The sequence below is a fragment of the Pleurodeles waltl genome, chromosome 5, assembly GCF_031143425.1.
Source record: "Pleurodeles waltl isolate 20211129_DDA chromosome 5, aPleWal1.hap1.20221129, whole genome shotgun sequence".
NCBI classification, from domain to species: Eukaryota; Metazoa; Chordata; class Amphibia; order Caudata; family Salamandridae; genus Pleurodeles; species Pleurodeles waltl.
In genome coordinates, this window is record NC_090444.1 from 687,650,042 (window position 1) to 687,665,768 (window position 15,727).

The window sequence follows — 15,727 nt, forward strand, 5'->3', positions numbered from 1 at the left end:
CTTTACTATTAATTCCATTAGCAAATGTTTTTGCTTGGCCTTTATTACCTTTCCATATAATCAGAATTATCATCAATGCAGCATCGCCATAGCTATGCCGATCTCTAGTATAGATTGTTTTGAGAATAGATGTATTTTGCTTCAAAGTTATGCATGGAGACGCAGGCTAAACTGAGGACAAATGTACTCCTAAATGGACGTGCCTTTAGTTTGATGGTAAACACTTTCCTCAAGTTAGAAGAAATTGCTTTTTATTACCAAAGTTGCACACTCTTGCAGTAGTACGTCGTCATTTGTTTGTTCCAAAGAGTTCCTCAATAACTCGTAAAGTGGCATTCTGTCATATTCTCGTACATAATGCATCCACATCTAGAGTGACTAAAAGGTCAGCTGCTGTGTATTTGGCTAGAATTGACATCTATGTGTTGTGTACGTCTATGCATGTTGAAAATATTAGCAGAGCATCAATACAGCCATTAAACATGAATGAAGAGCTCACTACTGTGACAAATCCATGGAGTGGGGGGCTGCCTGTCAATGAAAAAGACACTGAATTTCATCCTTCATTAGGTGTGCATGCCTGCCGTGAAGTACAGGACTCAGATAAGAGAACATCTAGGCACTATCATTGGACCTGATTGCTCCAGGGCACAAGGTCACACTCTACCTTTCATCACCATCTGAGGCTGCACATCACCATCTTGGCCAGGGGAAGAGTTTCCACATGTTGTGAAGCTCAGCCTGCTTCAAACAAAACCTGACCTACCCCATGCAACAGAGTGCCGATGTGCACCCTCTCCATTACTAATAACTGAGACCAAAACCACTGCTCTGCTAGTAGATATATTTTCCCCATTGAAGTGTAGCAACTGGAACATATGTCCTTGGAAGTATGACACTGGTTTGGGCTTCACTTACACCTTTCACTGGCCATAGGAACCTTTAAAAGTGTTTTTATAGTACACTATTTGTATTCTAGTGGTTGGGGTTGTGTATGTGGATGGGGTAGCTACAGGCTTCTGTTTTTCTTTGCTGATAATTGTTTAATTGTTTTATGTGTGCTTTATTTTGTAGGGTACACAAAATATTTTAGTTTCACAAAATAACTCACAAACTGGACAATAAGTTATTAAGTGGTTTTAAAGAGTCATACTGCTTTCTAGGTATCTAACCCTAAGTCATCTCATCAAATGAGCCTTGGATCACCCGCCCCCACTCAAAGAGTCGAGTCCTGAAAGTAAGCACTTCAGTATCCAATTTGGGTTCCAGTAGCACTTTGGCTCAAGGACACCTGTGGTAAACAGCTCAAATTGTTACAACCTAAGTCCAATAACCTCTGACTGTGCTTGCAATACAGGAATTTGGTTGCCCAGAGGGTAAACGTCTGATCAAGTCAGAACCCTGTTAACAATGGTAAACGTACATGACTACATGCACCCACATGCGCACACACACGTCATAAGTATTTATACTCAACTTACAACAGATTTCACTATGAAAAAATTTGAAACCTTTTGCCTTTGCCAGTGCATTATCCACACTACTTTTACCCTTTTGCATGTCTACAACTAATAATGAAATATGGCTAAGTGGGGTTTAATGCATGCAAGAAGTGCTGTTTTTAAGTGTTATATAACTGATCACTTATCTGAGTAGTTTGCATCAACCTTTCAAATGGGATTCATTTTTGCAGATTATGAGTAATGCAAACGCACAATGGCCCAAAAAAATAAATATATTTTTAAAGACGTTTTTTATTGAGTCAAATACAAGAATATTAACTTAACATTGCCAGAGCAGAGATATGCAGTTGTGAATATATATATATATGAATAAAGAATAGTGTACTTATAAATGCATATTAAACATGTAAATGAATTAGGCAAATACAGCAATATAGTATTAAAGACTCCAAGTTTGAATAAAGAAAGAAGAATGAGAAAGGGAGAGGGAGAAGAGTTATAGGGATAGAAAAGGAAATCAAGTAATAGCCATGTGGAGAAAAAGGTAATAGACAATAGTTACAGCAAATATAAGATGAACTAAGAATATATAAGAAGAAAAACAAACAGGAAATATATTGACATTTTATAAAGGAGGAGAAAAATCAATTTCCTTCACAGTACGTGAGAGATAGTTACTTAATGAAAACCATAACTTATGACGTTTGAAGAAAGTTCCTGTTGAATCAAGATTGTAGCTGTCAAGTCTATGATGATAACACAGAATTCCACTATTGTGTGAGAGTAATGTTCACTGAAGATTTCCAGTTAGACACAATAATAGAAAGTGTAATAGAGAGCAAGAGGTCCACCAGTTTTCCAAGAGGCTTGAATGAACTCCAAATTTTGTGTAGCCAAAAACAGTCATTCATAGGACATTAGTAAGGAAGTCTGAGCTATTGCTAAAATGCGAGATCATACTGAGGGCCAAAAAGTAGATTGGACAACAAAAACAGTGAAAGTCAGAACCCTGATGAGTGTGGCTGTGCCAATAATTGTCATTTTGTATAAGTTTGAGTTTGTAAAGGCATACAGTAGTGTAGAAAAGTCTATTATAAAAACAATGCAGGGTCTGTGTGAGGCTTGCAGTGCATGCAATAGAATGTATCTTATACCATAATCTATCCTTAAAAAATTGGCAAAATAACACAAAAATCTGATTCACACAATGTCTCAATAGGTGTTTTGACTCTAGATGGAACAGACGTTCTTAAAAGATTATAAATACCAGCTGCCTTAGGATAATTAGAAGTCACGATCGGGTGTGAAGATGATGCAAGAGAAGAATGATTGTGAGATTTAAGTTTATTGAGGGTCTCTTGGACCAGAGTAGACAGAATGAAATATTGGGATTTCATGCAAATAGGGAGATTATAAATTGCTGAGAGAGTAGTTAAAGGGATGAGAGAGTCTTTATGATATACATGGGAAATGAGAAGAATACCTTTAGTCATCCAAGCCTTCCAACACAAGGCTTTCCCTTGCTTTCTAAGATAACTATTGTGCCAAATAGGACTGTTAAAGACTTGATTAATTAGGGTAAGATGTGAAATAAAAAAGGTTTCAATAAGTTGATTGAATGGGAGATAGTGCTGGGCAACCAGAAGTTTGGGTGGTTAGATATAAATGTAATGTGTTTATGGGAAAAGGAAGAAATACATGTTTCTTCCGAAGGGAACCATAGCTTTTGAGGTGCATCATTGAGTGTAGATAAATAGGGTTATATTTGCTTAATGCCAAAAGCTTTGTGATAAGTTAACAAGTCAGAAAAATTAACTCCACCTTGTACTTCAGGAAGTTTTAATTTCAAGAGAGAGATTCAGGGTGGTTTACCGTGCCACAGGAACTTGGATAGAGAACTAAAAAAAAGTTTTGGTATCTTAATAGGAAGCATCATAAGGAAGAAGTTGATGATAGGAAGAAGCATCAGCTTAATGGTGTCCAAGCAGCCCCACCACAAGAGATATAACGGAGACCATTTCTGTGTGAGGTCTACAAGGTTTGCAGATCTGAATTAGTCTTTAGTATATCCTTGAGCGTATTGCAGTACCATACCCCCAGGCATTTAATCTTAGAAGAATTCCAAGATAAACCTGCATCAAGGAATACAGAGCCAGAGCAATGAGCATTAAGTGGTAAGACCACAGTTTTGTCTATATTACGTTTATAGCAAGATACATTAAAATATAAGTTGAGCTCATGCAGGAATTCAGGAAGAGAAGTGTCAGGGTGAGACATAAACAAAAGGATATCATCAGCATATGCCACACATCTGATGTGTCTATTATTAATGTTAAAACCTGTAAATGGTTCAGACCTTTTTAACTAGGATAGAGACGGTTTGAGAGCCAAAATAAATTGTAAGGGAGATAGTGGGCATCCCTGACTAGTACCCCTTTTCAGAGGGTAAAAAAGGAGATTGGATACCATTTGTTATAGCTGAAGAACATGGCGAAGAATAAAGAATGGATATAAAATGTTGGAATTTAGTACCTAGTCCATGCCATTTCAATGCCTTCAACAAGAAACACCAGTAAACCCTATTGAAGGCCTTTTCCGCATCCAATGATAAAGCTGCCAAAGGAATCTTAAGTTTAGAAGCCTTGTTTATAATATTTAAAAATGAATGAGAAGTATCTGCTACATTTCTATTAGGGATAAATCCAGACTGATGAGAATAAGATCAGGCTTATCTGGGAGAAATCGGAGAGCTAAAACTTTGGCATAGAGTTTGAATTAAAGATATGGGTCTATAATTTTTACATTCAGTCGCATCATGATCTTTTTGGGGAATAAGACAAATCATGTCCTCCGTAAATGAGCCAGATGCGGAACCTAACTTCATAAAATGATTAAGTTATTGAAAGAGTTTGGGAAAGAGAGACTTAGCAGACTGAAAAAGAATTATATTGTGAAGCTATCCGGAACTGGGGCCGTACCCTTGGGAAGAGACTGTAAAGCTTTATATAGTTCTGTAAATTATAGGGGTTGGTCTAAAGATGAGAGGTCAATCTGCAATGGGTCTCTTGGTTTGAGAATAGAGAAATATTGGTTGACAGATTCAACTGATGGCGTGTGTGCTGGAGTGTATGGGTCCTTATATTAAGAAGCGAAACACAATGCTATATCTCTAAATTGTTCAACACCATTGTTATCTGTGATAGATTTAATAGTTGTTTTTTCTTTTCTTAGTTTCAAATATCAAGCTAGAAGAGAACCAGCTTTATTATTACCACTATAATATCTGGCATTTATTTTCAGGAGGGTGCCGCATGCTTATTCAATGGTATATTGGTTAAACTCCATTTTAGCTGAGAATAGTGCTTCAAGATGTGATTTACTAGTTTTGCGAGTATAGTATTCATGTTCAAGGGACTTTTTATTTTTAAGGATGGAAGTCGATTTTTGTTGTGCAGACTTTTTTGGAGTGGGCGTAACTTTTGATGAAACCCCTTGAGGCTGCTTTGAATGCATCCTACACAAAGTGAAATGATAGTTGATCACTATTGTTTATGTGGATGTATTCTTCTATAAACATATTGTAGGACGAGATAAAAGTAGCATCTGAAAGTAGAGTTATTAAACCTCCATAAAGATGTTTTAGAACCATGAAGAAAAAGATCAAGGTCAGTGATCACAGGTGTGTGATCTGAAATCAAAATAGCACCGATTTCAGAAATGACCACATGTTGCGATAAGCCTTTACTCAGAAAGATACAATCAAGCCTAGAGTGGGAATGGTGGGTAGGAGAATAAAAGAGAATTTCAAGAGGTCGAGATTGTATATTCTCCAGGAATCAGAGAGAGAAAACTATAAAATAATTTTTTTAAAAGCTTTGTGGGAGGCATATGGAACAAAACGTGATGTGGAACATCTGTTCAAAAATGGATTGAGAATTTGGGTGCAATCACCACCTATTAGTAAATTGTTTGAGGAATGTTCAGAGACAATATGTGACAGATTATTCAAAAAATTTAGATCTGGATGTGTGGGGCCTTATAAACTAAGGATAGCAAGATAAATGTCGTCAAGTGAAGTGTAACGAGTACCTAGCGGCCTTCTGTATCTTGATGTTGTGAAATTATGGTAGGGTTGAAAGATTTATGACAGAGTATAATTACCTTGTTTTTGTTTGTAGTGGAAGAGGAGTAGAAAATGTCACCCACCCATAGTTTTTTTAGCTTAATTAATGGGGTGGTTAAGCCCCTTAACATTCCAAGTAACAGGTCTAAGTTGCATAACAAAAAGTATTAATACACAACTGCTGTAACATGGAAAAAATTAGGCATATCAATTTTGCAAAAGCAAAGAAATGGGGAAGAAACAGGATAGTAAAGAAAATGAGACAGATGAGGATGACCTCCAGAAGTTGTATACACAGGATGTGGCAATACAGGGACCACAGTCCACGAAAGCTGAAGAAGACAAGATAGAAAATGAATACCCCGAAAGGTCGAGGGACAACGAAGCACATGAAAAGACAGGCAAGAGTGGCTTACGCATAAGAAAAGTGATATTAGGTATTAAAACATATGAAGGCGAGATTCATTGAGGAGAAACACATTATACTGTTTACGCCGTGCAGTTGTAGCAGGAGAGAAGTCTTGTGTGAAGAACACTTTTATGATCTGACCATTGCAAAGAGCCCAACTTTTTGGCTTCCGAGAGTATTTGCATCAAGTCAGTACACTGGAAAAATAATAATAATGCCTCTAGGATGTGCACGAGGGCCAGTTGAAGTCTGTGGACCTAAATGATGTCCCCGTTGGATAGAGAGTTGAAAGGTAGGAGGCAGGCGAGGAATTGAAGGTATTGCTGTTTGAAGGAATGCACTCATGTTAGAGCCTTCCAAACCTTCTGGAATTCCAAAAAGACGAAGATTATTTTTCCTAATTCTATTTTCTAAGTTTTCAGTAAGGTAAGCCTTTTAAGTTGAGCTATGTCCTTAGAGATCTGAGGATTGACAGTGTTACAATCTTCAAGGTTACTGACTCTCTGTTCCAGAGTACAAATTTGTTGTTAGTGTTGGGACCACTGCTCCTCAATACGTTGCAAAGAGGCATTAGTGTCCATCATAAAGGGTTTTAATGCACATAATTCTTTCATCACATCATCTAGAATAAGATGTGTAGTTAATTTTGAGGGAGAATCAAGGTATTTTTTTGGGTGCTTGACCGGGGAGGTGTTAGATGATTTTTTTCTCAATTGCGCCAGCAGCATGAGAGAAAGAGGAGCTATCCTTTAAAAAGTCTGTAGCACTATCCATTGTTAAAGCTGATGGTAGAGAAGATTTAATTATTTGTGTGAGCACCACTCAAAGAGTATTATTAAACTTGGAGGAAGAGGATTACTGGCTGCTATTCTGAAACTTGGGTGTTCTCCTCATAAAAGCCATCAGCAATTTGGTAACAGGAAGCCAGCGTGATGAAATTATATTACAATGGGAAGCTGCTGTGAGACGTATCCAACAAAACAGCAGAAATAATAATAAAAAATAAATACATAAAAAATCCTAAATTATTCTCTCAGAACAGGCATGGCAGAATACCATAGGAGCAAAGCACTTAACAGCACATAGTCAAACAATTGCTGACTAGTTTTAAGGGAACATTCTGAAGAGAAAAAATCCCCTCAGTCAAAGAAAAAACATTTACCATGTTATGAAGAGCAATTTGAAAGAGCTCCTTGATAACAAAAGCTGCCAGTGAATAATGAAAGTTGAAGACCTCAGCTAAATGTGTTTGACAAAAGTGGTCAAAAGTTAAGTTGCCTGTCTGAAGGTAATAAATATTTTATTTGCAGAGGAAATTATATTTGTAGAAGGACATCCAGGTAAGCAGTTAAAAGTCAAATAGGAACATCTCTGTGAAAGTTTAGGCTTGGAACGCAAATGAGACAGATAATTGCCTCAGGCCCTCACAGTGACAGGAGTGTGTGTCACATTGAAGCCTCTGAAATTACTTCAAAACTCTATGTGTCTGTAAGATACAGGCATATTTATGCAGCGGCAGAGCTCCAGTGCTAAAAAATGCTGGAGAAATTAATCATTTTGATGTAAAAACCTCTCATTCCTTCTAGGAAGTGCTGAAGCCTCTTGGAGCTCTAAAGAGCAGTGGCCATCTTGCGTGATGTCCAGCCATGCCCCCGAAATATCATTTCTCATGTCTTTGAAAAATCGTAAGCAGATTCAGTGGCTGTATCTGCATATCTTCTTTGTACGAGAAAGACTGGTTTGTACCAGGAATTTCCCACCAGTAGATTGCAGCTTTTTATTTTCATTTTATGGATGCCATTCTCTGTGGGACTGAGCATCACCACTGAAATTGTTAATTTATTAGCCTTGTGCACAGTGCTGCTACAGCTATAATCGAAAGGTATTAGTGATGAAAGTACAGGAGACTGTTAGCAAATTACTTTAATGGCTGGCATGCTCAAATATAATCACTCAACCATCTCACTGTGTCATCCTGGTCTTCAGCATATGCTAACCCATCACGTTATTCATTGGAGCACTTCAAACTGAAGGTTTAACAGAGTTCTATTAAAACTTTCACTGCGTCTTCCTCTTTATTGAGCCTCACTTCTAATACAAAATATATCATACAATATAAATATTTAGAGCATCTTTCTCTAGCATTGCAAGGACCTTTTTGAAGGAAAGCCAGTTTGGAGACAGAACGTTTCACTCTGAACTACAAATGTTTGAACGGCTTATTCACAGGGTTGATGACCCAAGTGTTCCCTATCGCAGACACTGAAGACACATTCACCCCCTTTCCTTAAAGACTGAAGGTTATAGAATATGCTGATATTAATGTCCATACATTAAAATCCAAATCGGCGGCTTATACAATGTCTGCTTGATTGACAAACTTGCATTTTGTAGTACATAAATCAGTAGCAGAATGGAATTCACAAACCTATGGGCCCGTTCTATGAAGTGCTGAAGGCAGACTGATATCAGGTGCTATTTTCCATTTCAATGGTACTCATATTAATGATCTCAGAATGGAAAAAGGAGGAGTGGGCTCAACAGTTTTCAAACATGTGTCCCTTCAGTTGCACAGTTGCAAAGGTTCATCTGAATTCCTGGAGACCACTGCCAACTCTCGAACAATCTTAAAAAGAGTAATTGTTCCATTTTTTGAAATACATTCTGATTTCCTCTAGGGAAAATGAAGTAGTGGCATTACCATTTAAATAAAAAAACTAACTTATGATGAGCTAGAAGGGCGCTCCCTTACAGGTTGAGCAAAACCCTGAATGAATATGTGCCATTACCAGATCACAGGAACGAGTGTAGGTTAGGCACTAGCATCTTCGTCGAAAAACACATCACATGATATGCTGAAAGGGCTCTCCATTGCAGATTGAGTAAACGAATGAGTGAATATGTGCCATGATGAGGTCACAAGAGTGAGTCCAGTTAAGGAAATGAGGAGTGCTCACTGTCCATGACTCTTGTTGGCCACATAGGTTGTAGTACAGCAGCAAGACCAACAGGAAGTGTGTTTACAGTAAGGGGTCCTCAGAGAAACAGGAGGCTCAGGTGGGATTGTCAGGGAGTGTCCTCTTGTCTGTGTGGGTTTATAAGTACTCTTTAAATGGTCAGGTGACGAGTGCCTGAAGTCTGCCTGTTTAGAGAATATTCTAGTGAATGTGCTTTTGCCGCCCTGGTGAAACCATGCCTTCTGGCACCAAGGAAAACAGTATAACAGGTTAGCACTAAAGAGGTAATTTAGCATGTGATGGAGTTTAGCACCATTGTAAATCATTGTTGCTCCTGCATGGCTAACTCCCAGTTGCACATCTTGATTGAGAGTGTGGGGAAGCACTGAGCTTGTGACAGCCCAGCAACCACTTGCATACCTAACTAATTTGCTGAAAGAGCACACCGACCATGTTTCCCACTTGACAAACTTCAGTGCCTTCAAGAGAAGGTACCGCATAAGCGGCTCAAATGAAAGCACAGAGATGCCTGCCTGCCTGACTAAGATGCCTAAACTTGGCAGGCAGTTCTCTGTCAAAAGGTCTCCACTGAACTGACAGGCCAGGAGGGTAACCTCCTGGCTATAAATGAAGCTCTAGGTTTGCTTGAGACCTCTAGTGGATGGTCTCATGAGGAATTCTGATATCACACCATGTTAGTAGTTCCTGAATAACTTTGGTCTCAACAGACTCCAGAAAGATAACGTTTAACTCAACATTAATTGGGTATCGGGTTGGACCATTACCCATTTGGGTGAGTAAGGGTACCTGGGTTGCTGCCCATTAAATTCCTGGGTCGGTTCTGACCCCGCTAGTCCTACTGCCTGCTAGGTAGTTCACATTAGAACTGCCCTCTAGGACCCATGCTAGTGCATTTTAGAGCAACCTGCCTCAAAGATGACATCACAGATTAGAGTTGGGGGTGGCATAGTAGGCCACTCAGAATGACGGTCTTAAAATATTGAAATGAAAATAACATTTCTTAAGCATTAAAGCACTCTTATCAATATCAATAAATGAACATATCTATCTAGACCACTATTAATCCACCTATTGGTTAAAGTTGTATTACACACATCGTTCATGCTATGTGAAACCTATGTTTAGAAGTTATGTCATCATCTGATAATAAAGTCTTCAAGTTTCCCTAAATAGGTAGAACAACACACAACTGAGATAACTTCTTGTTATTCTGTGCCTGTAAATATAATCTGCCAAAAACAGAATGGGTGTGTGTTCAACAGCAACACACAAAACACTGTATACTATATGAATATAAATGACATATCATTCATGGCTCCTATGAATTGCACTCTCTGATGCTGTTATTTTCCTTCTTGAAGGTATGAATAACCGTGAGGTCCTGGAACAAGTGGAACGTGGGTACCGAATGCCCTGTCCCCAGGACTGTCCAATTTCACTGCATGAGCTCATGATTCACTGCTGGAAGAAAGATCCTGAGGAAAGGCCAACTTTTGAATACTTGCAAGGTTTCCTGGAAGACTACTTCACCGCCACAGAACCCCAGTATCAGCCTGGTGACAATCTGTAGAAATCTGGCAAATCACCTAGAGAGGGCAGACATCAGATTTATATTGTGGCTTCCATTTAAGTGGGAGGCTTCAATGAGAAGCCAGACCTTCCAAAACCAGATTGCACGCAACTCTGAAATTACAAACTTTCCAACCCCTTTCGTGACCACTCATTCTTATGTCTGAATGTCCTCTTTCAGGAGAGATTCAAATCTCATGACTTTTCAAGTTGGCGATAATGGATAATGCATTGTATTGATGTTATGTAAACTGCAACAACCTCTTTTCAATGTAAATATTAACTCAGTGCCAATAATGGATCCTATCGCTTTTGCCCATTTTCATTTTTTTCTAACTCAAACCCTGTATGAATTAAATTCGCCTTTGCCTGGCTCAACGAGAGTGTTGTTATCCAGAAGTGGCCTCCTAATCATAAAAATAATCAAGAAATCAGTGTGTTCATGTTTTAGAGAAAAAAATCAGGATAACGTTTGTGTTTTTATACATATATATGTATATAATATAAATATGCCTGTATATGTCATATATATGGGTGCCTTTTGCAGAGAAAACTCATTGCTCATGTGAAAAGCCAAGCAACAGAGCACGGAAAATGACCCTTCTGCTGCGTGCCATTGGACAAACTGCGTAGTTCTGAACACCAGTTATCTCTCAATGGCTTACACCAAGCATGTTTTCTTTTTTCTTTAATGGGTTCGATTTTGCACTTTTTTATTTTCTGTAAGATGTTTGTTAGTTGTCTTTTTCTTGAATCATGTGCTGTAAGGAGCTGGAAATATGTCCACTGCTCTGCAGCTCTGCATTGATATAATTCTGTTCACTGGGTATTAAAGTGAACATATCTATGGGAGTTTTTAAAAAAAGAAGAAATCCCTGAAGTTTCATCAACTGAACTGGAAGGTTGAAAATCTGAAGACGTCTTGACTCGAAATTCACAAGTAACGAGTATAAGTACTAGGCCAATATGTCTGAAGATGTTAATTTAATGAACATTTGTAACCACTTGCTGGTTTTTAATCATTGCATTTTATTCTCATGCTACTGCTAAACAGCTTACCAGGCGCTGCCATGAATTGCATCCTTTTTATATAACATTTAACATTGTACAACCGGTGTTTTAAATGTACTTTACTGCTAATGAAACTACTTCCTACATGTTTCAGAGACTTCTTGAGTGGAGTTACTATGCACTTCTTTACATTTCATTAAGGGGGCACTATACACAGTGTTACCTTTTTTGGTTGTCTCATGTGTGAGTTTATTGTGGTTAACCAAAAAAACAGCAGGATGTCTTTCTACCGGTTTTTTATATTGAGTTTCACATTCAAAGTCTTAATTTCGTTTATTTTACTGTTTCATTGCAAGTTTACATCTAAAACTGTTTAACTTTCTTAATTTAGTAATTAAAACAGAACATTTTACATTACCCTTTAGTTATTTTTTTCAAACAGGACTTCAAAAGGGGAGATATTATAGGATACCAGGTGCCGACGTTGATGAGCAGTAATTTCACCCACGCTTTGCCTATTATTGATGTTCAGTTATGATAGGAGACACGATTTACAATAGCCATCATTTCCCAACTGTAGTCCAAAGTGGGGGCACAACTGAGCTGCAGCTGAGACTGAAACCTCTCGCAAACAAAAATACTGGCGACCTGTTCATGTTTTCAGATTTATGAAGGACAGAAACTGGAACTTAAACATGATATTTTGTAAAATCCGATATATTCTTTTTTAGCATGGGTATGCTGCTTCAGTTACTTATAGTTTAAAAATAGCTGGCCCAGCTCTAAAACACTTTTGCAGCTATTTCTTAATCAAAGTGAAGCACATATGGGATTATGATGGATTTACCAATATTTTCGTTGATATTGACATAGAAATGCCAGATATTGTATTAAAATACTGGCCAGGGAGCAACACTAGCAGGTATGCCAGAGGGACATGCGCAGATTAAGCCTCACAGTTCCTTCATTTTAAATTAAGACTGTTTTGGATTATTTGGAATCTCACAAAGTAGGTTTGGCTTAGTTTATGACGGTGTTCTCCTGATATTAGAATGTCATAAACCAGGAGTAATCCCTCGTAAACCAGCCTTATTGTTTAGTGCAATGGGAGAGTGGAACCAGCTGTTCTTTATAGTAGCGATCAAATCTAAGTACAGCGGATGGAATAATGCATAGCTCAAAAATGTTCACTAATCATTAGAAACCACTGAGTATTTTCAGAGGATCAGGGGCACTCAATGTGAATGCTTTGACCACAATTATTAAAAGTACGACAGTCAGCAGACGCACCAGCAAAAGTTGCTCAGAAAAAAGTGTTGAATTATAGTTTTTGCAGCATTTATTAAACCTAACACCCTTACAGTTGATGGGTGTAGGACACATAAATCAGTGAAGCTAAACTTGTAAAGCTTAGTTATGAATATGTAAGTGTGGACAAAAATCTGTCAATTAAGAACACAAAAATTAACCAGAAAAATCCATTATGTCCGATGAAGTCAGAGTGAATAATCTGACAGTCCGGAGAGTGCACAGAGTGGCCACCATAGATGAAGTGTTTAAAATAGCTGAACCATGGACGACGGGTGAGCAGGAAAAGATGCTAGAATAAAGAGGTAAAATGTGATCTATTTACCCCTGTCTTCCATTTCTTTCATTCGCCTGCCCTTTCCCCCAGGACAATATTTAGGTGAGACTGTGGAGTCTTTAGGGAAGTTATTCTTCTTGGCAGGTCAACCTATCTGACTAAAATCTAGTAGTTTGTGGGTGGTAATCATCCTTTCGCAGCCAAGAAATTTCTTTGGGTAAAGATACCCTGTTTTTTTGCAATCAGAAACCCTGAGTCAGTCTTGCACAGGGGCTTTAGAATTTTCTTCCAGCAAATTTTCATCTGCTCCTTGATGTTTTGTACCTACATAAAACAATAAAAGACCATGCATATTTTCTTTAATAACTTAGTTTAGAGCTTCCATATTTTTATTTTACTATGCTTCATTAATATTATGTTCAGTTTTTCTTTTTTGATATTTGCATTTTGCATAAGCTGTAGGATATCTATCGACTGAGCTGTGCTTTATGAGTACAGTAAAAGTAAAAGGGGGTTGATCATAAAAATACTGCTTAAAAACCTCCTATCAAATCAGGAGTACAAGACAACTCACTTCAGAGTCTCAAGTACAGTTGTAAAATAAAAACAGGTATGCCTTACCTCAAACAAATACCACACCTATGAAAATGACTGTAAAGTGTACTGAAATAATATAACAGTAAAAATAATAGTAGTGGTAAGCAGTTCCCATTAGCTCCCACTCACTTCAAACACTGGTGGCTAAATCTAAAATAAATAGCTCATCTTAAACTCTTTGATCTAAAGCCCATCGAACAGTCTGAGAAACCCTCATTGTAAATTCAACTGGAGCAGATGATGAGTCTATCGAAGAGATTTATATATGCAAGCAAGTGTTTTTTTTTTCCAAACAGGATGAAAGAGGTGAGTCTACCTGCACATCAGTACAATTCTTTATGTCCACTTCTTGGCCATATATAAATGGGAACCTGAATCTCTTTTTTCTAAATTATCTGAAAGCAAACTATGGTGCCCTAATCAGAGGCATCCATTCTTTTAAAGGCCTAAGCTAGTCAGACTGACTAGTTAAGATAACCAGATGCTATTTCAAGGCGTATGTCATGTCATGTTTTGTTATGTTATATAATGCAATGTTCACCGAAGTATTCTGACACTGCAGAAGAACACGACTAAGATAAAAAATTAAATGTGCACATTTAATAAAGGAGGATAAAAGGAAATTGTTTAAAAGTTTATGAAAAAGAAGTAGTGAGGGCGGGTGATGCAGAGACAGCTTATCGGATTTGTTCATACCCTGGCTACAGCTACAGAAAAGTCTCCGTCAGCAAATGTTATTGTCGGGTTTTGAGAGATGACCAGTAGAAAGTGGCCACAGCAGCACAAAAAGAGAAGTTCGGGTAGAGGAAATGGACTTTGGAGACTATAACACAAGGGGCATAACCATGGATAGCCTGGTGCACACTTGTTGGAGGTGTGAATAGAACCTTTTTCCTTATCAGTAACCAAAGAAGATGCTCAATAATAGGAGAGGTGTGTTCTTGCCGTGGGAAGCCAATAATGAGCAAAGTTGCCAATTTATTAGTTTGTCAGGAGAACCCCGTAACAGAAACTGCTATACCCAAAAGGGAACTGAACCAGAGCCAAATCTTACCAATGTGATCACTTGAATTGATGTAGGGTTAGCTTTTCCTCAGATGTTTGATCTGCTAGAAACATGCGCAGGTTTCCTAGGAGATCTAATTTTTTAAAGAAAGATTTAAGTCAAGATAGCTACCTAGATTTTGGACTACTTTTGAGAGTACAGTAGGAGTGCCCTAATATCAGTGAAGTTCAGTTTGTTGATGCCCCATTTTTGGTGATGAAAAGCACAGTTTTGTAGGGTTCCATTTTAGAAAATTAGAAACCATCCAATGGCGCACTATCATAAGAGTAGAGAAAAGAGAACTGTTAACACAGGTAGGATCAAACTGCATGGACTGAGTCCTGCAAAAATGAAATATAATTTGCGCACATGTAGAAAAGTATTCCCATTGAAGCAGGTGAGTCGATGGTGACACCCACAAAGTAAATAGTAGAGTTGGAAGGGCTGAGTTCTGGGGGGCTCGCTGCCGATGATGATTTAGTATCAAATTTGAATGGTGGAAGTGGAATAGTTCATGCTGGGGAAGTAAGAAATCAATCCATGTTTTAGACAGATTATTGCAGTCTAGGCTCCTCACTCTAGAAAGAAGTATGGAATCTTGAACGGTATTGAAGGCTGCCAGTAGGTCCTGCAAGCCATCAAGGACAGATGTAACAACCAGCTCTGAGCTGTATCCTACTCTGAAGCCCACTTAAAAAGAAAGGAGTAAATTGCTGGATTCAACAGATAATTGTAGTAGTTTAAAGACCACGTTTTCCAAAATTGTCACTAAACATTGTTCAACTGAAAATATCAAGATATGACCACAAGGTCAGCATGAAGTCTCCCCACCACTGTTAGAAGTGCAGGAGTGCTCCCACATGGCTGCAGGTGAAAACATGTGCATGTATGAAATTTATACTGAAGGTCTGGTGGCAGAACAGGAACTGCTGACCAAATCCAGGCAT

General features: G+C 38.2%; 1 protein-coding gene across 2 annotated transcripts in view; it reads left to right on the forward strand.

The window, feature by feature from the left end:
• Positions 1-14,355, forward strand: part of FYN (FYN proto-oncogene, Src family tyrosine kinase) — a 473,812-nt gene extending 459,457 nt beyond the window's left edge. Inside the window, exon 14 of one of the 2 annotated variants that reach the window (XM_069234594.1) lies at positions 10,335-14,355. In XM_069234594.1, coding sequence (XP_069090695.1) covers positions 10,335-10,543 — 209 coding nt within the window. In that variant the 3' untranslated portion in view covers positions 10,544-14,355. The remainder of the gene's footprint in view (positions 1-10,334) is intronic. The other variant, XM_069234595.1, reaches the window with a different exon arrangement.
• The last annotated feature ends 1,372 nt before the right edge of the window (positions 14,356-15,727 follow it).